General features: G+C 43.2%; 1 protein-coding gene across 2 annotated transcripts in view; it reads right to left on the bottom strand.

The window, feature by feature from the left end:
- Positions 1 to 26,967, bottom strand: part of FLT1 (fms related receptor tyrosine kinase 1) — a 125,553-nt gene that overhangs the window by 35,531 nt on the left and 63,055 nt on the right. The window contains exons 12-15 of one of the 2 annotated variants that reach the window (XM_064172541.1): positions 21,440 to 21,548; positions 13,313 to 13,603; positions 8,134 to 8,280; positions 6,137 to 6,268 (exon numbers count right to left, since the gene is read on the bottom strand). In XM_064172541.1, coding sequence (XP_064028611.1) covers positions 6,137 to 6,268; positions 8,134 to 8,280; positions 13,313 to 13,603; positions 21,440 to 21,548 — 679 coding nt within the window. Of the gene's footprint in view, positions 1 to 6,136; positions 6,269 to 8,133; positions 8,281 to 10,285; positions 13,151 to 13,312; positions 13,604 to 21,439; positions 21,549 to 26,967 lie in introns of those variants that run through there. The other variant, XM_064172531.1, reaches the window with a different exon arrangement.

Here is a 26,967-nt window from a genome sequence, read left to right on the forward strand (position 1 = left end):
GTCTGGTGCTTTCTCAAACCTGTTGGTCTCCCAGCAGGCTTTAACTCTCAGGTCTTCTGCCCATCACACCAGCAGCTCCCTGAGGCAACATGAGACTCCCTAGCAGAACCCAGATGTCAGAGAGCTGGAAGAGTTCTGCAAACCAGGGAACAAATTATACACAGAAAGAGAAAAACAAAAACAACAACTGAAAATGGAGCAGAAAGAAAACATGAACATGAGAAATCTGGAGAGTATTAGACCCCACGGATAGATCTTGAAAAAAGAGCCAAAATAAAATTCACTTCAGCCTGCTATTCAGGGACATGTAAAACAATTTCAGAGCAGTCTGTTTTGCAAAGCCTGTGACAGTGTCAAAATACCATACTTCCCACAATATGTTTTCCATCTGATTGGCAGCAAATGCAAAAAAAAAAAACCCAAACTAAAACAAAAACAACTCCTCATATTCTGTCTCTTACTCTGACACATCCTCCAGAGAGAAAAAAATGACAGGACAAGGAGGGGTAATTCTGAACATGATTTCACAGTAGTTTTGTCAACTGCACTTGCAGCAGTTTCAGACCCCAGGCAGCTCGGTGTTACTCCTGACACATGAAAAAGGCATGATCGATGTCTCACTGAGCAGCGCAGAGGGATGTGCTGTCTGGTTTTAGGCAAAGCTTCAGAGCTTTGTTCAGAGGTTGAGCTGCTTTTTGTATCTGTAGCTTAACTAGCATAATATCTTCCCTCTTTAAAGGTGATAAACAGATTTGTATTCATGCTCTATATCTAAGATTCCTCTGGCAAGTCCATTCTGGAGCTTTGAGAATAAAGCTTATTGCAGAGAAACAGGACTGCAACTACAGATAGAGATATAAAGTATATATTCCTCCAAAATACCAGGAGTGTTAGTTTTTCACAAGTGTTTTCATAAAGGTCAGGTTTGGGTATGGGGCATACTGATGACATAAATGATACAGCCAAATGCATCTTGCCTATACTTTGGCACAAGGCTTTCCTTTTACATATGAATACTCTCCTCTTCCTTCCAAGTGGCACCCATGCAGATGGTGAGTAAGAGTTTCTGACATTTATTCAGAAAAAAATGGAGAGGCTGAAGGTCCATTTGTTGCCACTGCTGCATGCAGCAGGACTCAGAAAGCCTGTGAGGCATGATATGGCCAGTCTTGGGCGAGAAGGCAGCAGCTCCCTAACTGCTACCATAGGCTGCCCAGGAGTTAGCAAAAATATGCTGTCCTTGAATTGTCTGAGTGAATTTAAGCAACCAGAAAACATTCCTTCAGGCTGGGGTTATCAAACACCGGATTCCCGGTCTAGCTAAAAGCTCTGCAGCCAGAACTGGCTGAGTGCCTCTCATGTGGATAGAAAAAGGGGTGATTTGAGGCAGAACAGACAGAAACACTCAGAAGAGGGCTTGGGATTAGCAGAATATGAAGATATTTTAAGCAGAACTAAATCCTCCTCTCTGTCTGGTAACCAAAGACTTCTGGCTCCCCGTTGCAGCCATCCCAGACCTTTATCCATCAGCCACCTCATTAGGCACAGACTTCCCTTCATGCCTACATCCCATCTGCCTGATTCGTTGTGGCAAGTGGCAGCCTCCTTCATTCCCCAGAGCCTCTCTGAAAGTCTGCCTGTGCTGCTCCATGTCTCTGCAGTGCTGCAAAGGAATGGACAAGTGAAGAAGTTCCACCAGCAGCAAACTCTCTCAGCAGCAGCTGGAGTCACTAGGACCATGCAGGTATGAGAGCCTGGACTACCTGACCCCTCCAAGACTGAGGTTAAGCCTCGGACTGGTATAGGCTCTGCCAGGATTTCTAGCCTACACACTGAGGTGTAGCTCCATATCAGATGTCAGTCAGGAGAAAAGGAATGCCTACATCACCAATACCATTTTGCTGCACCTAAATCCCCTACAGTAAAGGGATATACTCTGCTTAATCAATGTGATCCCATGATCATGGCAACGCAGCATTGGGATGGATGCTCATAGATACTGAGGAATTTCCATCCTTGGGGTTTTTCATGATCTGGCCAGAGAAAACCATCATTGACTGGATTTGAAGTTGGTGTTGATCCTGGTTTGAGCTGGGGTTGAACTACAGACCTCCAGGACTCCTTTCCAACCACCTTTGGTGGTCCTCTGAGGTAACACAAGTCTAAGCATCCCCAGATGTTCACTTTTTCTCTTACAGTCACCCAGGTTGAACCTCACTCAGTAGCCAAAGTAATTCCAGTCAAACTTCATGGAAACATTCCTTATGACTTCAGAGTCAGTGATCCAAAAGGCACAACAATTTTTGGAGATACTAAGTCAAAAAGGTAATTAGACACACCCCCCCCCCACCCCCCCCCCCAAAAAAAAAGAGTTATTGAAAAAATCAAAGATATTAACACATTTTCATAGTGTTGGAATAGTTCAGTGACTATTTAAGAAATGTGATTCCTCTCATCAGATCAAACCATATTAAGTTATCAAGCATCAGCTTTAAGACAGGGCATGCATCAGGTCAAACTATATTAAGTTATCAAGCACAGGGCATGTTTCTGTATTAATTTGCTTGCTATATATCTGAAGCTCAGTGAACATGAGCTGTAAAAGATGCTCCTTCTTTCATCAACACATCTCCTTCAAATGGTGGAGCACCTTTGCAACTAGCTGTATCACCGGCTCCTGCTGAGAGGGGCTGTGTGAAAACCTAGGAGGAGAAGCAGGGCAGGGCTTTCAGGACAAGTCATGCGCTCTGTGACCAGGGTGACCTTCTGGCAGCCCTGCCCCAGCCTGTGTTCTTCCTGCGCCCACAGCTTGTGTCCTCAGGCGTCTAGGGAAAGCACTCCCCTCTGCTTGCAGGGTGCTCTGGCAGATGTTCACCCTTCCCTTTCATCCTCGCAGATTTGCTGCCTCGTCAGGTCCTCGGCCAAGAGCAAGGATGCAGCTTGCTCTAACACATCCATAACCGCAGCCCCTCTCCTCCCCAGACAGCCCAGCGAGCAGGGCTTCCAAAGCAAACACAGGCTGCGGTTATTTAAAGGCGTCCCTTTGATTCCACCATCCAATCATCCACCACAGAAACAGCACATTGTTTTATCTGCGAGCATAAGAGCGTTGTTTCAGAGGAATAAAGAGAGCAGACAGTTTCCTTCCTGGCTCGCTCACAAGCTGCTCTTCCCGACCGCCGAACGCCGCCTTCGCAGCGCGGCCTCGCTCCGCGCCTTTGATGCGCAGCCGCACGCTCCGAGCCGCCCTGGCGAGGGGCAGCTCTCGGCGCCTGCAGGGGGGCGCTTCTCAGGAGGACACGCAAGCCATGGAGCCTAGCAGAAGCCCCACGTTTGAGCCCTGATGCCATCTCTCCACGCTCAGAGATGGGGTGAGAAGCTGCCGTTCCCTGGGAGAGGGACGGGCACTCCAGATCAGCGTACGGATGAGTGACAAAAACCTCCACTGATGTCCCTTCGTGTAGCAGGAAGAAAAAAGGTGGAAAGGGTGGATTTGCCTTGGTCGGAGTAGATAAGACAAACTTGCTCTCTCTTTCTCACTCAGTCTCAAAGCCATACGCTTTCATGTGGTAGTCTTCATCTCCTGCTTATTTAAGAGCTCCCATAGGATTGCCAGTGGTCCCTCAGGACATGTAATCAGAGAAGCTTCTTAGCTGCTGCTTTTGCTCTCCTAACCAGCAAGAGAACAAGGGGGGACAGTCTCAAGTTGTGCCGGGGGAAGTATAGGCTGGATGTTAGGAGGAAGTTCTTCCCAGAGAGAGTGATTTGCCATTGGAATGGGATGCCCAGGGAGGTGGTGGAGTCACTGTCCCTGGAGGTGTTCAAGAGAAGCCTGGATGAGGCACTCAGTGCCATGGTCTAGTGACTGGCTAGGGCTGGGTGCTAGGTTGGACTGGATGATCTTGGAGGTCTCTTCCAACTTGGTTGATTCTATGATTCTATGGTTCTATAGATCACAGACTAGGAGATACGACCTCCTAGAAGCCATCTGATAGAATGTTTGTGGTTGTAATAAGTAGCCAAGATACAACAAAGTTAAAAACTCAATACAATAATGAAGTACATTGTCCAGGACTCTCAATCAGTAGGACAGCATAGACTTAGGCACAAGTTACTCTTTTAGCTGTTACAGCAGCTGTAAAAGAACTCAGCGTTATTCACACGGAGATAGTTGTTTCTAACTCCATCATTACACCAGTTAGTTCAGCCCACATGTACATACACTTATATTTCACCTTTTAAAGCAAGAATATCATTGTATCATCAGCAATCACCATTAACTGAGACTGCTTACATACTCATGGCAGAAAATCAATACTGATTTACCAGCTGCAATTGTCTTCCACTGTAGTGTATTATCCAACTATTCTGTAGTGCTCATCTGCAAGTTTGCAGATGACACCAAGCTGGGGGCAGATGTGACTGGGTTGGAGGACAGAAGGGCTCTGCAGCAGGACCTTGACCACCTGGACAGATGGGCAGAGTCCAATGGGATGGCATTCAATAGCTCCAAGTGCAGGGTGCTGCACTTTGGCCACAACAACCCCATGCAGAGATACAGGCTGGGGTTGGAGTGGCTGGAGAGCAGACAGACAGAGAGGGATCTGGGGGTGCTGATTGATACCCACCTGAACATGAGCCAGCAGTGTGCCCAGGTGGCCAAGAGAGACAGTGGCATCCTGGCCTGCATCAGGAATGGTGTGGTCAGCAGGAGCAGGGAGGTCGTTCTGCCCCTGTACTCTGCACTGGTTAGACCACACCTTGAGTATTGTGTTCAGTTCTGGGCCCCCCAGTTTAGGAGGGACATTGAGATGCTTGAGCGTGTCCAGAGAAGGGCGACGAGGCTGGGGAGAGGCCTTGAGCACAGCCCTACAAGGAGAGGCTGAGGGAGCTGGGGTTGTTTAGCCTGGAGAAGAGGAGGCTCAGTGGAGACCTTATTGCTGTCTACATCTACCTGAAGGGTGGTTGTGGCCAGGAGGAGGTTGCTCTCTTCTCTCAGGTGGCCAGCACCAGAACGAGAGGACACAGCCTCAGGCTGCGCCAGGGGAGATTTAGGCTTGAGGTGAGGAGAAAGTTCTTCACTGAGAGAGTCATTGGACACTGGAATGGGCTGCCCGGGGAGGTGGTGGAGTCACTGTCCCTGGAGCTGTTCAAGGCAGGATTGGACGTGGCACTTGGTGCCATGGTCTGGCCTTGAGCTCTGTGGTAAAGGGTTGGACCTGATGATCTGTGAGGTCTCTTCCAACCCTGATGATACTGTGATACTGTGATACTGTGTAAATGCTCCATGATCTTAGAATGTCCACAAAGACTATCCCTGCCTGAGAGCCCTGGTGGTAGCCAAATTCTTCTGTGAAGAGAAACTAAATGCACTCAGGACTATTTACTTAACACATGAAATCAATAAAATAGATTGTGTCAAATGTAGTTCATGCGTGGCAGTGACTTACACAGAGAATGCCAACCCACTTCTTTTAGCTCATAATATATGAGCCAAAACGGTACCCTAGAAAGTCACTACGTAAATCTTATTTTTATGCAGTGTAAAATTGCTTGATAAAATTCACTGCCACAGGCCTGAGCCAAGCTTGTCAGAAGGCAGAACAATGTCAGACACTTAAACAAATAGCACAATAATTCAAGTAATGGTTACAGAAATATCTAGATCATGCCTACTTCTTACAAGTACCTTTGGAAAATGCATGTGTAGCTATCACTAAAATCTTCTAGTCTGATTTGGCAGTTCACTTTACATTGAAAATAAGCAAATGAAAATATCCCAAGCCTGTAATTTCTATGGAATTAACCTGAAATGGGAAAATGAGTGGGTAGGAGAGCGTTCCTTATTCTATTTTTCGTTTGTTTTGACCATTCTAAATTTACATTTGTCTTCTACCCTGACCCGATCTTTGTTGGGTTGAAGTGATTCTTTTTAGGTCAGTGTAAACATGCTCTGAGTTAGCATTTCCTGCTAGGTTTCCTTTCCAACCTGATGTGCTTCCCTTGCTAGGACTTCCTTCAAATTGCTGCCTTCAGAGACCACCACATGAGCCCTAAGTCACATCCCTGCCCTTCCAGCATGAGTAAGGACATCACCCTGGCAAGCTTGTCCTTTGCATTTAATGTCCTACTTTACCTTGTACTGTGACATATGCTGCACTCTCCACGGACCCTTTCAAGTTGGTGGCTATACACTGGTAAAGTCCTTCATCCTCCTCTTTTACTCTTTCAATAAACAGCATTTGGCTTCCAGGCCCCAAAATTATTCCTGTGAAAGGAAAGATTTTGCAATGAGATGGAGCCAAGATATAAACAAAAACAAGCCTTTGTGTAATAGTATCTGAATTGAGTTCTTCTCGAAAGAAATCTGAGCCACACACTGCACAGCACAGTCTTGTCTGCAGGAAAGCCAAATATACTTGGCTGTTTGGGGAATCTTTGGGAAACCAGTGTTTCCAAAGCACTTGTGTGAGTGAAAAAGATCAGCCTAAAAGGATAATCTTGGGATCACTTGCTACTGTCAATAGATTGTGCTGTGCTTATACTTTCATTCAGGTGAGCTCTTTAGCATGTCTTCAGCTTTTGGAAAATGGGTGGTCTGATTACTGCACTTACAGATGTAGGTCTGATTTGGAAGTGACTCAAGATTAAACCACTTACAAGCTCCATGTATCCACACTGACCTTAAGGACAGCAGAGCCATTTCAAGTGTTGCATGGCCATGTGGCACAGAACAATGGACCCCTTTGCAGAAGGACCCCAGCTAGTGTAAAGAGACATCCCACTTCCTATAAGGTGTACCTTAAAACCTAGGAGTTACCTGACGTTTTCAACATCTTGTTTATTCCAGCTAGGTCAACCCAGAAGTCAGCTTGGGCAATACTCCAGCAAGTCAGGAAGAGGCAAGAAGCAGATTTAGCCTCAGGACTGCCTCTAAGGCATCATTTAGCCAGGAAATGTGCAGTCAAGTACACACTTGTGTGTTTGGCTCCACCAGAACTACTGTCCCATCAGAATGTATTCCCACCATCTATTTCAGGCATCTAACTGAAGTGTTCTGACCTAACCTCAAGACACATCTTGCTGGCTCCTAACTTTATGTGTAACATTCATTTTAGCAGATCATTTTAATAATGAACCCCACAATGATGTGTAAAGCTTCACAGAATCTGGCTCTAGGTTAAGTTTAGTGTCTGGGCTGCAAATCTATATAGGCTTACACCTCACTTGGAGAAATCCTCAGAGCTTTTCTCAGTTGCCATTGTTCATGGTACAATAATTTCCAGTAACGCAGGACAGAACCATAACCACAAACTTTCTAAAATGCTGTCCCTACATGATGATTCAGGTTCCTACAGACCAAATCTCCTTGAACATGTTTGCTGAGCCTGTAGCGCTAGCTCCTTGTGTACTTCTGATCTGAATGTGGATGAATTCCCTTGAGAAAGGTTTTGCTTTTTCCACCACCGTTCATCTCCACCTGAAATCTCCAAGGAACACTCCTGTGACTGTGGTGCCAGGAGAGCTTGTCACGTCATCTTAGCTGATGTTTGACGCCGCATTCCAGACACAGTAGTAAACATCTATCAAAGTTTTTGTGTTACCCGCAGCATGGCACCTTGAAACCTGTTCCTTTCAGCTATATGAGGTCAAGATTCCTCTGCTGCCAGCAGGCACATTTCAGTTTTGGACATCCCAAATACAGGTTTAGTCTGATGGCTACGTTGTCAATCAACAACAGACTTCACATGCCTGATCACAGACTGCCTCTGGCTCTCCTACCCACATCATACCAGCCTGGGTTTTTTTTCCTGTCTAGCTATATGCTGCCCAAGATACCTGATGCATAGGCTCCCTCTATAATAAATAGAGAGAATGGTGCTGACTCTTAGTAGATGCAAACTGAGAGATATATTTTCTCCCACTGATTCCATAGAGAGCTGTCGTTTCTACACCTCCAGCCTGGCTGAGGTTTTGGAGTGAGGCAGAGTAATTCAAATCACCCATGCTGCAGCCTGTCCAGGCACTGCTCCCTCCTTATGTCTGGATGCTGACGCCTCTACAAATGGCTACCTAAGGCAGAGGGGTAAATAAAAAGACTGTAAAAGGTAGGTGAGTACACAGAGCTCTCACCTGATTGTTGCTGTATTTCCTCGTGGTTTTTAAACCAGGATATCTGGGGCTCAGGGACACCACGGACCTGGCATTCCAGTATGGCAGAATTACTGGTGTTCACTGTCTGATCCGTAAGGTGCCGCAGCAGGGCTGGTGCCTCTTGAGCTATAAGACAAAACAATATCCTTGATTTATATTCTTGTAAATGTAGGGGTTTAATTATCTTCCTTACCAGTATTTCACTGATATTAGAGACTGCTATGGCTCTTCTACTCTGTTCACAGATTCTATTTACCATTCCAGTTTGCTTAAGAGTGTTTGGTGTGTACAGAGTACTCCTGTTACTCAGCAAAAGCAGGTTGTGATGACCAGTGAAGACTCAGCGGTGACACTGCCTACAAGATTTCCTCAGTTCCATTACCAAACACATTTGATTAGTGAAAGCATTGTGCTTCTATGAAAGCTCAGATTTTCATCATCAAGAAAAACAAACTGTGACAGGAAGGTTTTTAACAATTAGCAGGCCCCCCTTGTAGCAGAGTATCTCCGCATTGCTGATAGCACCGTGTGGCTCTGTGCACCATGACACTTAACAATGTGACTTTCCACATGTACTTGCATTAAAGAAGACAGCTACAAATCATATTTGGTAAGACACATCATCTAAACCCAGAAATGAAGCACAAACCCATGGTGTTACGTGTCTCAAAGTCTTCATAAATTCTTCCACTTGTGCATTTCACATATTTGGCTGAAGGCAACAAGGCCTGGCCAAACCACACCACAGCTTCTCTGCCAGATCTGCGTTGGTGAGAAATGCAGCCATGTCTTCTGGCATCCCACGGGCACTGGAAATCTTGATGGCAGGGGGTGGAGCTGAGTACTAACAGGCTACACAGCATAGCAACACATCTCCTGTTTTACTTTTATCTACTGACATTCAAAGGAACGCAATGTAATAAAGCACATTTCCATGACAGTCAGTGACAACGAGTAGTGGAGGCACAACTCATCAGTTCTGCTTCTGCTCAAGGGCCTCCCAGAAGGGCATTTCAAAAACACTCTATTAACATCATGCTGAAGTTGTCTCTGAAAGGAGCAAAGCAGTAAATCTTGCTCATTATTACTTCAACCCTTTGCAACTCCTTCTATTTTGTACACAGGCGAAGGTTGTTCTGACAAAGATCAAGATATTTGCAACACTTATGCTCATTATATGGCAACATCTTTCTGTTACATTTGCAACTCTCACATCAGCCTTTTGGTGATTTGGGTCCCTTCAGAGCAGTGATGGGGAACACAGGGAGATCCTGAGCAATCTCACATATGCTCCATAGATGCCCTCAAATTCCCCAATCTTCCATGAACCAATTATTTGCAATCTTTCCCTTCAAGGTCACTGCCAGGATCAGCAGTACCTAAGATGGTAAGACACATACCAAGAAATACAGAACAAACTGAAACAAAGCAGAAAAGCACTCTTTGCAAGTATTTGCTTTTAGACTGCAATAAATACCCATGCACCAAATCCAAGTATAGTAACAGATGAATTTCTGATATTCTGTGTTTGGGAGATTATACTCTATCCTTTCAGAAAACCTGACTTTCAGACATTTCCATCTTCACTGTCATTTTGTTATCATGTGTAAATAAACCTCACAGAAATATTAGGAACCTGGGTACCACCAGCTTATGCAGCGTGCATGAATCCCATAGGACTAAAAGCACTTTTAAAGTTGACTATCTTTGCTATGCTCTTATTCCTTGAAATTAATGCCAGCATAGTCATGACTGTGCTATGACCAGTCTGGGCATTTCTGAGCAGCAAGTTTGCAATTTCCACAGACAATTCCAATTTTTGTTTACTGTATGAATAATTTGTTCTCTCTTCCCAAACAGTAACGTCTATAAGCATGACTGGAAGTTCTTCAATCGCAGACCTACACGACAACATGGTCAACAACCTTGCAGCCAAGGGGACTGCCCTCTTCTCATCAATAGCTCACTTGGGTTTTGAACAGTTCTCATTTCTCACACCACTAGCTATGAACAGACACTGTCTGATGCACATACACATGCTGAGAAGAGCTCTACAGTCCCTGATGGGCATCCCAGCCCAGACATCCAAAATGAAGGCAGACAAGATGACACAACAAAGGCAAATCACACATTCTGTGAGTTATTTGTGATTAATTTTAATTTGTTTATAGCCATACACTAAAGATGGGGTTTCATATTAAGAAAAACTGGTAACCTGAGTTACCATTCACATGCTTTTGATAATTTTACTCCTACAATAAGCTGATTTTTCAAGGACTTGGTCAACTTGAGGACTTTTCTCTTTTGCAAACCACCCATTTTCTCCCATTCATTTCTTCGGTGGAGCCAAGAGGGGCAGTTTCCAATGCTCTGCGCCACTCACCCTGGCACTGAGGGGCTGCCCAGTCCAGCAGCACGCACAGTGCAGGGCTCAGTGCCCAGGGCAGCCCCCTGGGTTTGTCCCCAGTCCTCATGCCTGCCCTCGAAACATTGCTTTGCTGAGCCAAACTCTGTTCTCAGTTACCGTAAGGAACTTCATTGCAGGCAGAGTGTGGCCCATGGGAGCAAGAGAGAAGTCGCAAAAGAGAGAAGCGGGCACTGGTATCAGAGGACTCAGCCAACCCAGGGTAGCAAGGAGGGAAAATCCGCACTCCCAAAAGCAAACAATGGCAAACAAGGGTAGAGCTTTACAATTTGATCATTTTGGGGTTTACTTTTTCATTCCACCCATTTTTGCCCTGTTATGATTATGTTGTTGTCTATTCACTTATTTTTATTAATCAGTACAAAAATATAAGTACAAGCTTTAATTTTAACACTTCAAAAAAAAATCATTCATACCTTTCTCCCTAGGTTATATATTACACAATAGAAGGCAGAGAAACCCCCTAAACCGATGAGATTCTCCAGTCATCTGAAGACATCAAAAGTGACATCAGTAGTTCTTATCTGACCTCCAAGGACTGCTTTCCTCAAATGTTTCCAGTGAGGTTTCTCTGTGCCTCCCAACACTGGGCCATTCCAACAACATCCCTTGCACAGTGTGCCACTTCAAGTGGTGGTTGAGATCAGGCTGGTAGGACTTTCACCCAGCAGTGATACGCATCATTGTTATTCACAACAGTTTCACAGAGGAACAGTCTAATTGACACATCTCTTTTTCTTTTTCCTTGACTCAAACTCATATTGCTTGGCAACTGGCTGCTGCAAGTCATTGCACTCTGGCTCCCAAGGCTATGGAAAATTCATAATGTCCCGTCATCACCGCCCACCTTGCCATCAAATGTCTTCTCACAAAACAGCCTCATAAAAAAGGGGATTCTGTATTGTAATCCTTCTGAAGATTTGCAAATGCTAAAGAGTGCCATTGCCCCATTTTTAAGCCATCACCAATGATTTTGCTTGCTTTTTAGGCATGTTTAAGAAAACAGGAGAGCCCAGATCCCTTTGCAAGGACACATTGTTTCTGGAAGCCATCACACTAATAATGAACAAAAGAGCCACTGTATACAAGTAGGCTATAGGTGACATTTCAAAATATAAATGATTATTCTTTTCTTTACTCTGACAACTTCCAGGTTATCAATTGTTTTCTAGGCATTTTAGGCTCCATGAAACTGGCATTATGGGGAAATGCTATTGTTTACCCTTTCACACTTGACAAAAGCAATTCCCACGTGAAAGACAAGTTTAGCCGTGGGACACAGTCTCGATACCTAAAGGAGGAAACAGGCTGGTGAGTTCCCAAGCACAAGAAACTGTCATGTTGTCACCCCCTATTTTAAAAGCACAGCCACTTTGTTCCTTTGCTGTAACTATTTTGGTCACTACAGCCTGTTTTGTTACGGCTTATGTAAATGTTATATAAATGATCGATCATAAATGTAACCAAAAATAATAAAAGCTATCTATTGTAAAAAAATAAAGTTATCAGATCTATTAAAAATAGCAACTTCTTCCTTATACAGAATTTATAATACACAGAAACATCTCAGAGCAAAATCAGGATGCATGTAAAAAGGGAGAAACGAGGAAGCCTTAGGTTGCCCTTACTTCTCCTTCAGCAGTCTGGCTGGTTGTTAATCCCCGTAATAAATCCAATTGACATTTGCATACCAAAAAAGTAATTAATATTTTTCATGGCTTCAGTTTTGCATCTGTACTTTTAAAAACTTGTCCAACAACTCACTGTGCTGGCTGCAGCCTTCTCAGTTGTGTTAGTTTAATATTTCTCATTGAACAGAATAATTACAACCTCATAAATTCCTGAATCTTCAGGCCAGGAGGAACATTCACACTTTCATCAGTAGTTTTTTTTACATTAGTGCAGAACTGACTTTAAAAATTGACCAACACAGCAACTGGAAGTCTACCTGGATTTATTTGGAGAAACATGTTTCACGTGTGTCAGTTTTAAGATCATCATTATTATAAAGGATATGGTAGATCTGTGCATTATATCAACATTTTTATTTCTTCCCTGCATACTTCTTTTAGAAGATACTTTTTAAGATTAATGTACTTTAGTGTAGAAAATAATTTCAAATAAATAAGCATTAGAACTTGCTCAGCAGGTAATATTTATAAGTCCACCAAGATCAGATTAAAATAAAAAATATATAGTCCAGTCAATCTCATTCTGAATTGTGCTCATTCTGCACATTCAAGTTAACTTAATAAACGTCCATTGTTGACTGAAAACAGCAGTTTTTAAAGTTAATCAGTTTATTCAGCTTTGACACGTTTGACGAGGCCGATATCAAAGTGGAAGAAAAGATTGATCCAAAGTTTTCCTTATCGCTCAGTAGGAGACAGCAAGAGAAAAAATAACAACATGCAAAATGTAGCACAGGGGATCTTCCAAACCCCAGCTTCCACGTGCCTTGTCAAAGCAGAAAACACCCGTCTGAACTCAACTGGAAGCTCACGTGTTATGGTTTTTGTTTGCTATTCCTCCTACGTCCAACCCATGGGGGATTGTGCACCACCTCAGGGCCTGAAAGGTAGCAACAGTAATGAAAATCAAGATGATATGAGACACCTGTTACTGTTTAATGAGTCCTTTAATGTTTTACATTGCTTTGTGTTGTACAATCATTCCTTGTGCTCTTATATTTGAGGATCCGAGAGTAAACAGCCTTTTTGTTGCAGTGCTCACCTCTGATTGTAATGTCTTTCTTTTGAAGCACTTCTTTCCCCGTGTATATGTTCCGTGCTCGGCAGGCATAGGTGCCCGAGTGTGCCAGGGAAACGTTCTTGATGGTCAGGGTGAGGGTGATGGAGTACTCCTTGTTGAGAGATCTTCTTACTTTTGTTTGATTGTTGCCTGTTCTCGGTAAAATCCAAGCAATGTCTTTGTAGAGGAACTTGTTGGCCGAACAGGACAATATCAAATTCTCTCCTTCAGTGGGCATCTTTTCCAAACTGATATGGAACCCGCTTGGTACGTCTGTCGAAAAGCAAAACGACACCTTTAAGATTACATGAAGTGGATGAGTCAAAACTAACACATCATATATTTTCCCCTTTATCAGGAAGCCTTTGAACTAATCGATGTCATTGTCTTCTGTCTGAAGTTCCTAATCTTTCCTTTCGTAAGCCAGGCTTCAGCTGTTCTTATAATTTGTCTCGGAGCTACGAGACTCTTGGGCTGAGACATCAGCTGGTGTAAACTGAAGTCACTCTTGGAATTTATGAGTTTGTATAAATGTTATGCCACATTAGGACAGACTGGGGTAAGGCAGGAAAACCAGAATTAAAGACAGCACAACAGGACTATGAAAACAGGAGGAAAATTCTGATGTCAGCTCCAGCTTGTTAACTGCAGGAGAGAAAACGAATCTCGAGAGAACTGCAGGAAAATACAGCAGCTCATCATGCTGGGTTATTTTGTTTTCTTGATAGTCACAAGAATTAGGACAGGTTTTGTCTATTTCTTAAAAATGCTTCAAACCCTGAAAAATTACTGAATCTGTGATACTATGGCTACTGTTCCCCTTGGAACCAAGGTATTTACCCTCCATACATTTCAATTGTGTCAACCATTCAGCAGTTTCCTCTGCCTTGGGTGGCCAGCTGTGCATGGGCCCAACAAGGTGAAGATCACTCTATTCAGCCCGCTTGGCATAGGTGAACAATATTACCATCTGAGAGAAATGAAGGATCATTGCACTAACCATTTACTAAGAGTAAATATGACTTACATTTTCACAAAGATTTTCATAGCTTGCAGTTCATGCAAGAATAATTTAGGCAACAATGTAAAAAGTCACACATGAAGAAATTGCATTTGCAGTTCATTGTAGTGTTTTTGCATCTTCTTCCACCTGGGTAGCAGCACAGACCAGCAGCAGTGCTGACCACCTCTGGCTGCCTCCACCTGGGGCTCATGCCTCCAGTGAGGGAGACCTATGCCACTGACCTCAGTGAAAGTAGAAGCAAGTTCCTGACAGAAAGCTCTTCCAAGTTTTACTCCTAGAGTGCAGTCTCTCTTGTTTTATTTGTAGCCAATATTCTGATAAAGTAATTTCCTTCTTCTTGGTCCAGTGATATTGAATTTGGCTGTTTTCAATTGTTCTTTCACCGATAATTGCTATGGCACTTGGCTGAGAACTTGATTCAAAATCATAAGAGTAGTGTTGTCTTTTGTAAGGGAGAATTATGCCTTCTTTTCTTGTAATTTAGAGCATGAACAGCTCAATACCAACTTCCATTCAGTTCCAAGCCTATATATAACTGCAGGTTTAATGTCACATCACTGGGGACACATAGAGTAGTTCCCCAGTGAATAACATTTTCTTTTGTTAACCTCTTTTATTGATTGATCAATCCATTAGAAAACTTCCCCACAATGCAAACTGAGCTGTCTTGCCTCCCCAGGAATACCATGAGCATGGAATGCTTACTGTTGCCTTTCAAAGTACTGTCTGTTGAAAGTCTGGCATCAGTTGCTACTGCTGATATTCTCTTTTCTACACATAGCCCTGAGTGATAAATATGGGTAAATAAGCTCCTGCAAGTCGTGGATTGAAATTTCCTCTGACTGTAGCTGCCTTCCAGGGAGAGGTCTGATTTCTGTAGATTGAACTCATTGGGCTCTTGCAGCAGGAGTAAAGTGTGTGCCTGCCACCAATAGTAGTCCAGATGCGTAGTCCAAAGATCACCCTAATGGAGGCACTGACACTAACAGATTGGATGTTAAAGCCTGTGTGTTGACTCATTCCTCTGATATTTCATTTGGATCCTCTTTTTCCTGTTTCCATCTAAACCAGCTCTAAGAAAAACTTTAAATTTAGTGTACTCAAGTATGAGCAACTATCACCAGCATCCTTTTAGACACATCAGAGCACACGGTGCCAGATTCTGGTCTCAGTGAAGAACGTATCAACTGGAAGCGCTATGAAGATGTAACCTTTCCTTACAAAAGGTCAAAAGGACCAGCATATTTAGCCTAGACATCTCCTCAAACACCTGGTGTGCACATAGGCAAAAATTTGCAGTCCATGGAGTGACACAGGCACCTCCAGAGGGCAATGCAATCCATCGCCTGAGATTCAGCCAAATTCTAGAGATCTTGATCCCTTACACTTACTTGTGAAGAGATTTTATATGGCCAGCTTAGGCTTGGACACCCCTCTTCAAAGCTTAAGTTAGATGAAGTGAATCCTCTGATTTTGTTAAAAAGCGTTGAAATCAGACACACTTAAAATCAACCAAGGGTCCCAAGTTTTGAGAATGGATAAATAATTGGATGAAAGAAATACATCTGAAATTGTGTCTGATGTGCACTGAGAAACCCAGGGTAAGGGTCTGAAATACTGGTAATTCTTGGCTTTTGCAGATGCCAGTATTCAGCAAAAGCTACAAAGAGCCAAGCAAAACTCTTAAGATGAAACTAAAGATCCCCTGAGACTGAGGCATATGAACTATTTTTAACATAAAAGGACAGCGTGCCAACAGAAAATGTAGTTGCAACTACTTCCATGTTGCCAGGTCTGGAGCGCTTTGTCCTTGTGTCTTCTGTGAAGAAAGACTGCTTTCTGAATAAATCCAGGCACAAAAGCAAAATGCACAGGATTCCAAGACAATAATTTGTTTAAAGGCTATGAGTCCCCTAATATATGACACCTCTCACCAATTGTTACAGGCTCAGGCTAGCTAAATAACGTGGCTGGGAATAATGTAAAAGGGTTTTATTTACTTTAGTGATTTGAAGCTTCCTGTGGAAATAGCTCCCAGGTTTCCTGATGGAAGATTTTGTTTATCTTTGCCAAGCACCATCAGGAATCTCAAAATAAAATGCGCTCAGTGACATTGGGAAACCAGGGAGATAAGGCAAAGCTGTTCCTGTTTCACCCTCTGTAATTGCAAACACACCCATGGCCCTGCTGAGTGCCAGCAAAACAGCCCAAAATGTAGGGAAAGGGGCAGGCTGGAAGGAAGTTAACACTGGGCATAAAGGTGCCACAGACACTGGTTTTGTATCAGTGAGGAGAGAGTTTTCAGACATCACCTTTCTGCACTGCTTTTATATAAGGCTCACAGCTTCTTTTGTGCCCTGAACAAAGCTTTGCTTTTAGAAATAAGTCAGTGTGGCAATACCCCCCAAAATGCCTTTCATCTGACAGGGGCCATAGGAAAGGAAAGCTACTCTGGAGCCCATGGACTTCATGCCCCACACCCTCAGGCACACTGTATAAAATTATACCACTCTCAAACCTCCCAGAAACACATACATGAGTTGCCCTTAAAGCTCATAAATAATGACCCTTAAATAATTTAAGAATATGCTTGCTCTCACTGGGTCCTCACTGATACACCCTCTTGTGCTTATTTTCTCACCTCTACCTTTCCCTGATGTGGTGCAACACGCCACCACCAAAGTAGAATTTCTGGGATAAATTCTGCCCTCCTGCAACCTTCCCAGTGGTTTCTGCCTACTGAAAAGACTCCTCGCACCGCCACAGCTGCCTCACTGGAGCACGTGCATTTTATCATTCCCAGGTCAAGGCCTGAAAGAAATTGCCTCCAGGGAAAGGGATTCTTCCTGTTCAGGACAGGCTTTGCCTTCATCTGCTCTTTGGAGTCCTTTTAGGCTTGTCCCTTTTATGGAGGGCAGTAGCAGAGGGTCACCTTCTCCTACTTAGACACTTATCCTAGACACTTACTTTTGTGTGCTTCAGGCTGGCTTCATATGGCGCCAGCAGATCCAACAGTGTAAGATAAACTAGCCCCAAACTGTCACACAAGTCCTGACATATTGGTTTCGTACTCATCAGAAGGAAATACTTTGCAGTGTCCTGTTCACATCCTTCAAACCCATTGGCATTCAGGGCTCTAATATTTTTATTCCCTCAGCGTGTTTTTCAGCAGATGCTGGATATGCTTGTTTCATTGACATGAAACACAGGCTGCTACCCAGCCACAGCAGTTTGGTTTCAGCCTGATGGAAGACAACTGTGATTACACCATGCAAGGCTGGCTGGTGCACTATGTGTGCAAAACAGGTGAATGAGCCTTTTCATTGCTGTAAGGACAAAACAGAAGTACTGTTTAAAAGTGTCTTCTTTTGGTGCAGCTGAGCATCAGTGGATGATCAGGACTTTCCATTTCACACAGCTGAAGTGTTCAGCTCCAAGGAGTCAAAGGACAAATACATTTCAGCTTTACCACTCTATATAGCAGGTTTGTCACCACGTCATTACAAATTTCCAAGTGATAATAAAGCTGCCACTCTTCTTTCTGAACATCAGCCAAGACAAGAAGCTTCAAAGGAAAGTCATGATATTTTTCATCTTCTCATGCAAGCTTTGGTATTAAGGAGAAGGATTTCCTTCTACCCCCAACATCTAAGAGTGTAAGATCTAAGCAGGCAAACCAGCTCCTTCACGTCACTGCACTAAAATATCTGCAACTGCCATCAAAACACTTAAGGAAAGATTGGGGTGCAGCAAATGGGACTCACCAAATTACAGCTTAATTTGGCTTCAAGGTCTTCCATGTAGCATTTTTGAAAACTTAGCTGCAAGAGCTGGAGAAGGTCAAATTCAGCATCTTGTATATTAAAAGAACAACAGCCTTAGAGAATGAGTCCCAGTGACTGCTCAAAGTTGTGTATGAAGTTCCCAGTAAAGATCATAGTATGGCAAGACTGGCACAACCTCCCTGCCAAGGCAGGAGCCCCTAGGGTAGTTTGCACAGGAAGGCATCCAGTTGGGTTTTGAAATTCTCCAAAGAAAGAGACTCCACAACATCTCTGGGCAGCCTGTTCCAGTGCTCCGAAAGCTAAGGTCCAAGATATTTCTGAGTGCATCAGCTTGTCAAGAGAACAGACTACCATCCGCTGCTAGTCCTTCATGTGGGCATAAATGGCACTGCAAGATGAAACCTGGGAAGAATCCGGAAAGATCACAAAGTCCTAGGGGCACAAGAAAAAAATCCTGGTACCCTAGTTATCTTTTCTGCCATCTCACCAGTCAGAGAAAAGGATGCTGCAGAAATCAGCATATCATGCAGATCAACTTCTGGCTTCATGGCTAATGCTATCAGGAGTCACTTGGTCCTTACAGTGCAACTTCAACTACCCATATTTGTTGAAAAATAACACAGCATCTCGCATGTCATCCAACAAGTTCCTGGATTGATAGAGGACTGCTTCATCTCATAAATGTTAGATGTGTCAACCAGGAACAAGGCAGTGCTGGGCTTACTATTCACAAACCAGGAAAACCTACTTTGTAATATCTTGGTTTAGTGATAGTCTTTGCTGCAGCTACCACCACCAGAGGGTGGTGGTAAATAGCTTCATTTCATACTGGCAACCTGTTAAAAGTGTCATCCTTGCAGGGATTAAAATTGGGCCCAATTAATTTTTATTAATATCTTAATAAATTATCTGGATGGATGGGACCAATTCTACTCTGAGGAATCTTGATGATACTGAACTGAATTGGGAAGTGGACACACAGGAAAGAGAGAGACCCTGCAGAAAGACCTAGATAGGCTGAAGGAGTGGGCTAAAAAGAGCCTTAAGAAGTTCAACAAGAAGCATTCAAGTTTAGCACCTGGGAAAACATAATCCAGGTGTGCATAACAGGTTGGGATATACCTGGCTAGGGAGTAGGTCTATGGAAAGGGACCTGGGAATCACAGTGGACAACAACCTCAATGAGTGAACTGCTGCTGTTGTGGCAAAGCAAGCCAACAGGATGCTGGGTTGCATCAACAAGGGCATCACCAGCATAGATAAAGAGTCATTATCTCACTCTACTCATTGCTTGTCACATCTGGAATATTGTGTTCGGTTTGGTCCCTACTATACAAAAAAGGTGTGGACAGGCTGGACACAGTCCAGAGAAGGGTCACAAGCTGATCAAAAGGCTGGGAAGCATGCCATATGAGGAAAGGCTGAGAGAATTGGCTTTGTCTAGCCTTGAGAAAAGAAGGTTCAGGGAAGACCTTCTCACCACGTTCCAGTGTTTAAAGGGCACTACAGAAAAAAGATGAAGACTCTCTTTTTACAAGGAGTCATATGGAAAAGGTGAAGCATACAAGAGGAAAATTTCTCACAGTGAGAACAATCAGCCATTGGAATAATCTCCTCAGGGAAGTGGTGAATTCTCCAACACTGGACACTTTCATCTGGACAGGGTGCTGGGCTACCTTGTCTGCACCTCGCTTTTCCCAGGAAAGGTTGGACCTTGTGGTCCCTTCCAACCTGGTGCTCAGTGATTCTATTACAGCTAGTAAGAATATTTGAAAAATAGAAGGTTTGGTCCACAAAATTGGGAAGGGGGATATTTCTCCCAAAGAAATCTTCTTCCTTTTTGAAAACAAAGCTAGTGCATGTCTACTCTCTTTTGATATCTCTCAGTATAGTAACAGAATGAGTTTCACTAAAATCACTCATCAGAATAAGCAAAAGAACAACAACAAATCAAACAGATGGAAGGAAGCAAAAATTCAAAGATATACATTAAAACTATTCTTCCCTTTCAGCTTCAAGATTATAATTTTGGAATTAAAGGTTCATAATATGTTCTCCTTTTTGTATTTTCTCATATTTCATAGAATCACAGAATCATAGAATCAACCAGGTTGGAAGAGACCTCCAAGATCATCCAGTCCAACCTAGCACCCAGCCCTATCCAGTCAACTAGACCATGGCACTAAGTGCCTCATCCAGGCTTTTCTTGAACACCTCCAGGGACGGTGCCTCCCTGGGCAGCCCATTCCAATGCCAATCACTCTCTCTGTGAAGAACTTCCTCCTAACATCCAGCCTATACTTCCCCCGGCACAACTTGAGACTGTATCCCCTTGTTCTGTTGCTGGTTGCCTGGCAGAAGAGGCCACCTCCCACCTGGCTACAATGTCCCTTCTGAATGAAGTACACTTCTTTAATGACTTATGCTCAAAGTTTTCATCAGTCTCTGTGCTCTATGAACTACCAGTTTGTAAACAAAAACAAAATAAAACCTTTCACAGGAAAACATGTGCAATGCCTGGCACACACAGACATGATAATGCTAAATCATGCAGTAGTTATTCTCAAAAACTCATTGTGCTGGGTTTTTTGGTTTTTGTTTTTTTGTTTTTTTGTGGTATTTTCTGAGGTCAAACATTTAATAATTTGTTTCTGAACCTTGAAACAGTAATGGAAAAATAGCTGGAAACATATGTGCAGCTAACACAGCAAAGTCTTCTCAGTGTAGTTCAAACAACATCCAAGGTTGTCTTTCTAAGAAGAGAGATCAAAACTCTGTATTTTATTCCCTGCCACTTTTCTACCTGCAAGTTGCCATAGTCCCTGAGAGCTGTGAAAGGCTGCCCAGGTACCCCAGGCATCCCTCCTCTGACACCACACTGCCTACAGATGCTGGCACTGCTCTGGACACTATATTGTGAGGCCTGCTTGAGAGTGGGGTGGGGCTGTAGACATCATCAATGTCACTCATGAAACTGATTCACTGGCCAGTAAAATCACAGAGAATGCAAAGTAAAAATTGCAGTGATTTCAAAGAGGTGACTACAGATTGCTATATTTGTGAGCAAGTTGTGTCACGCTGGATACTGGATGAAGGGATGAGTCACTCACCAAATTCGGTGTCCTCTTAGAAATCCACACCAGCTGCTGTGAAAAGCCATTCTAGCATCACCCAAAAGCATGGTATGAGTTTACAGGTGCACACTGTGCATATGTGGCATACGAAAAAGCCGTAACAGCCTAACAGTTATACTCTCAGGACCAAGGGACATGCATAGCTCTAGTGGTGAGTAGATCTTACCTGTTACAATAAAGCTGACATTCCTTTCAGCTTTTCCCACTTTATTGGATGCCACACAGCTGTAGATTCCAGAAGATTTGGCTTCAGCTACAACAAGAGTGCTAGCAGTCTGCAAAAGAAAGAAGAGGTTTAGCTTTCAATGACTCAGGAACTCCACTAAACCCTTCCCTTCTCTTTTTTTTATGTTTTTTTTGTGTGTATTTTGTTTTGTTTTGTTTGTTTGGGGTTTGGTTGGTTAGTCGGTGTGGTTTTTTTGTTTGTTTGTTTGATGGTTCCATGATCCACTCTTTCAGTGATGGGCACCACTGAGGCTATTTAAGGGAGATGCCATCATGCACAGTTTTGGAAAGGATAGAAGAATCACAGGAAATAAGCTCCTTGGGTGACCTTTATACTATCAGAGTCGTCATCATCAAAAATCTTTGACTGAGTCTTCAGATTGATTTATCTCCTGCCACTGAGGTAACAAAAAGGTACAAACCATGAAATGCAACACAGCATGGTTCATCTGAGGAGGTAAGCAGCCTGCAGGAGAGCCAGACTGCAAAGGAATAGATGAGGTGAGCCTCAGGCACTTGCATAATGCTGGAGGAAAGGCATTTCTGCCATTTTCTCACATACATGACAGGTGAGAAAGGACAGCCATAGAAGAGACATTTAGCCATCCTTTTCTGATCTATTTCTCTTCTTGGACTTAATATTTCGACTATCATAGAATCACAGAATCAACCAGGTTGGAAGACACTTCCAAGGTCATCCGGTCCAACCTATCACCCAGCCCTGTCCAGTCAACTAGACCATGGCACTGAGTGCCTCATCCAGGCTTTTCTTGAAGACCTCAAGGGACGGTGCCTCCATCACCTCCCTGGGCAGCCCATTCCAATGGGAAATCAAATGATAATATATTGGTTTTCTTTGTGTGCATCTTATCATCATCTTAAAAGGTTCATCATATAAATATTTTCACAAGGTAACATGATTTGCAAGAGAAGACCCTGAAAGACTAAGAACCGATAGCATCAGAAATATAAAACTCATTGTGATAATAAAAGTTATACCTTCCTGGGGATGAAAAATCACAGTCTAATGGCTTGGGCACTAAATAAAAGAAGAGAGTCATGCAGAAACAACTGAGGTGTCATTTTGACATGGAGCTGGGACATGGAACATGCATGCAGAGCACAGCAATGGGACTAGTGTCGGGTATAACTCGGTAGGTTAACTTTCTGTCTTTCTGTCTCCATTTTAGTTCTTCTGTAAAACATGCTTTGGCTAGAGTTAACAGACAGAGCTGGGATAGTGACAAAAGGAAACTCTGTGGCTCCAGAATGTCACTCTTTGGAATTATTTTGATATTTTTTACGACCTTTCAAATATTTTTTGTGCAGTTAATGCGTGCTTTTAAGTCTGTCTGATTGCTAGAGTCCAGAGACAAGCACAAGAGGATGAGCCAGTAACAAATAAGAACCAGCTAACTGCATTTCTAAAAGATGAACATTTGCAATGCTTCTGTATCTCCTACTCAGAGACCTCGTGGATATCCCCAAACTCCTTATTCAACCCCTAAATAACACAAATCTTCTGGTTTTCCAAAACATTCTTCAGTAGAAAACGTCTATGACTTTTACTACTACTTGAGCAATCACATTGGATTTTGGCTATTTGTTTTAGAAAACTGCCCTATAGCAAATTCAAGACCACAAATGATGCTAACAGTAACTTCAACCTGTTAAATTGTCTCAGTGGTCAGCTACCAATCTGCTAACAAACTACATCTCATTTCTAGCTAGATTTTTTTTTCTAACTTGCTTTTCTGTCTCATCCGTGAGATGAAAGCAGCTCAGTAACAACACCAGGTAGATAATTACAACCTGTATTTAGCCCTTTGCTATATTCAGTAGGCTGACCTCTGCAAATTCATAAATATAAAATGTGGGTCCAGCTCTGTCTGTATTTTGTCATTCTCTTTGAATTGCTTCCAGTACTTGTAAAGTACTTCCATGTTGTAAAGTGTGAACACAGTGCACACAGCACCAGGATTCCTGCAGCTGTTTTGTCAACACCGGCTTAAAATAGAAGGAAGTCCCATAACATCTGCCAGAGGCCTAACATAGGTGTTTAATCACTGCTTCTGCCATTCCAGACTTTCCACCACAAGATTAGCCCTTTTTGTGTTAGCTGATATTACCTCGTAGCAACTTCACCCACGTTGAAACAGTGACCTACAATGCACAGTGACGGAGAATGAAGCTCATACTCTTTGACTTCAGGGCATTGGTCTATCCTACTATACTCAGAAAGAGAGTGTTTCTGAGCCTGAAAAATGCATGTTAATTATTCCTCAGTCAATTACTCCAATGGTTTGGACTGATTTTTGGTGGTATCAAAGTTTATCTTGCCCTGACATTATCAAGTATGAAAACTTTTGACATCAGTTTTACTGTTCCAGCCCACTAGGAAGTGTTTATCGCTTTTATTACACTGAAGGTGGCACATACAGTTACAGTAAGCAACATGTTACTGACCAGAGTGTTTACAGGTTATGCCTTTTCTTGCATATTAAATGCCCCCAGAAAACATTCCCCAGTACTACAATTCAGTGATTCAAACAGTTAGATTTTCCCCCTCACTGTTTTAGTTTTGACCAACTTGCACTGTCCAAAATACTCCTCTAGCATGGGTAAAGGATCACTTCCAACAGGCAACTTCTATGCAGCTGAAGATGTTTGGAGAGCAAGGGAAATGAATGTTATTAACAGAGGCCTTAGTGCCAGAGAACAGCCACTGGTATGTTTACTTGACTAAGGCAGAGAAAACCATGATGTCCAGGAAAAAGCAAGATTGACTTTGCAACAGAACAGAGTATTTTAGGGACAACATGTCTCTGCATAAATCTTTCAGCTTATAAATTAGTCATAAGATAACATCTCTTTAAATAGTTTGTGAGCCCTCCAGTGGTGCACTCCATGTTCTGCATTATGGATGCCAGCCAAAACCCACCAGAGAAGCAGTGTGTACAAAACTAAGTTTGGCATGTTGCTCTTTATTGAGCAATTATGGCTATTTGAGATGAGTCTGTGCTGTATGATTTCTCTATGCAGCTATTGTTGCAAAAGGAGCATGAGGAAAAGCTCTCACAGCCTTGGATTTTCTGTCTTTGCAACAGAGTCTTTCAGGCCCTGGATTTACAACCACATCATATAAAGTCTGAACCCAGCTGCCACGATCAGATAGAACAGGGCAAATCTTTTCTGGCATGCTCGGCATCTTGAGCATCTTCTGTCCACAAAGCCCATTTACCATCAAAGCTTTGATCCTGTGTTTCTTGTTTTTGCAACCAACATCTCAACTGAAGCAATGCCTTACCAGCTCACCTAAAAGCCAGGGGATAGGAAAGTAATCTCACACTGCTGCTGCCTCTGCCAGCAAATAAGAGGCTAAAGCAGAAATCCTGAGAGATGGAAAACACATTTGCAGAGAAAAACTGATAAGGAAAACACCGGAGGAAAAAAGAGTGTAAAGCAACTGGCATGATCCTTGTGCTTGAAGCCAGGGTGGGGGAATCTGAGCCCTGGAGGGTGTGCTTGAATTTCTCTTGACTCAAGAGAAATCTTGACTGTAGCTAGAAGATTCCCTCTGCTCCAGCTGATGGCAGAGGTTTCAGCAAATGGATGGCAACTTGAATCTTGCCTGACTCACAGAAGGCCTCTGCAGACACTGCTGTGAAGATGCTCCATTCAGAGACTGCTGTGCTAACTTCTCAAAACAGTTGATACCTTTAAAAGGCAAAATACTGCCCCTTCCACACTGAATAGATTAGGAGAGATCAGACAAATATGATTGATTCCCTCCTGATTATTATGCTTTTAAGAAGATGTATCTGTTAATATAACTACATACATACATACATAAAATGCATAAATGCTCTCCTCACCTCTTCTATCTTTGTCTAAAGGAGTGTTATTTAGGAAGACTCACACTGAAATGCTGGCAGCACACCATTGGATTGGTCTGCTTATGCCAAAGACACATGATCTGCATGCCTCATGTGGTGGCACGCATCAGTATAAACCATCTGGAACAAGCTTCACCTTCAGGACCACCACAGAAGAAACACTAAACTATCTTCAACAGCATGACATGAATATGCAGAAGCCAGCCATCTCTTCCCTGCTGGGGTGGGATGGGCACGTCACTGCTGTTTAGCGAGCAAAGCTGTTGTTTCCCTCTGCATGTTGCGCTGGGTTCAGACAGCTCATGAGAATGAATGCAGCTGGCTGACTTGTGAGAAGATCATGCTATACACAGCAATGGCATGGGCATCCCCTCCCCTATTCCCCAGGGCCAGAGACAGAGTGAGACAGAGCTCAATTTAACCCTCCCTCGAGCACCAAGGGAAGGGATCAATTTCAGGAGCTGAGGGAGCCACAACTTGGCAGACTTAGGTGCCAAATTCTGCTGGGTTTAATTTGACCAAGAGCTTGGCTCAGATGGCACCTCCCAGCGACCTGCTTAGAAGTGTTGACAGAGATTCTCATAGCACTCAGGAAGGCCCCATGAGAAGTTACAATGTGCTGAAAAAGAGACAAGCTACACTCTCAATGCTATCTTTAGCCTGGCTCTAGTAAGATCAGACTGTCTGTTTGTCCATCTGTCTGTCAGTCTGTCCATCTGTCTGCCAGTATCCCCTTTTTAAATTTGTTACCCAATTTCAACCAAAATAGACAGAAAAAGCTCTTAAGATCTCATGCATTTCATGAAAATCAGCTGTGGGTAGACGAGAAAGGTTGAAATTACTGTTGTTGTACTGAGCTAAACAGCTTCCTCTTCTGTTTTGGGTTCCAGATGGCAAATCAGCACAGATGTACTGGCCAAACAGCTGGCATGTGTAGGGACTGAGAACCAACACAGCACATGCTTCTTCATCTCATCAGCAGCAAGGGGACACAGAAGAAAGTTAGAAGTTTAGGACTTGGCAAAGAATGTGCAGGAGAGATGGACCCATCCTATTTTGCATGGTCATACCTTATCAGTCATGTCCAAGAAGGACTGATTCTTCTGAATATCTAGCACTCCAACTTCATGTTGAATGATGACAGCTTTTAATACTGCATGCAGTTAGCACATGTCAGGTTGACTCATCATCACCAGCCAAACTAGAGAGGGACAAGGGCAAGCCTCGGTTTGGCCCAGCAGAATCCTGTTACAGGGCCATTACTTTCATTTTTAACTCAAGTCAGAGGGCTTTGTCACTCACAGGGAATGGGACCACTAAAAAATTGTGTCAGTAAGGTGTTTATGCAGTGGAAAACAAAGCCATGCAGATAGAGAGAGAGAGAGATGATAAAAATGTAGATATAGGCGATCTAGATTATATAGATGCACACCTGCATACACATGTGAAAGACAAACTATTCTTTACAAAGAGCTCCTGAAGCTCCTGGTGTATTGTGACACAGACCTAACTTCTGTGGAACCTGCTGTTGTCCGTGGGACCCCAACATTTGCTAGCAGCAGAAGGAGGAGGC

This window comes from Pogoniulus pusillus, chromosome 3, assembly GCF_015220805.1.
Source record: "Pogoniulus pusillus isolate bPogPus1 chromosome 3, bPogPus1.pri, whole genome shotgun sequence".
In the NCBI taxonomy this organism is placed as follows: domain Eukaryota; kingdom Metazoa; phylum Chordata; class Aves; order Piciformes; family Lybiidae; genus Pogoniulus; species Pogoniulus pusillus.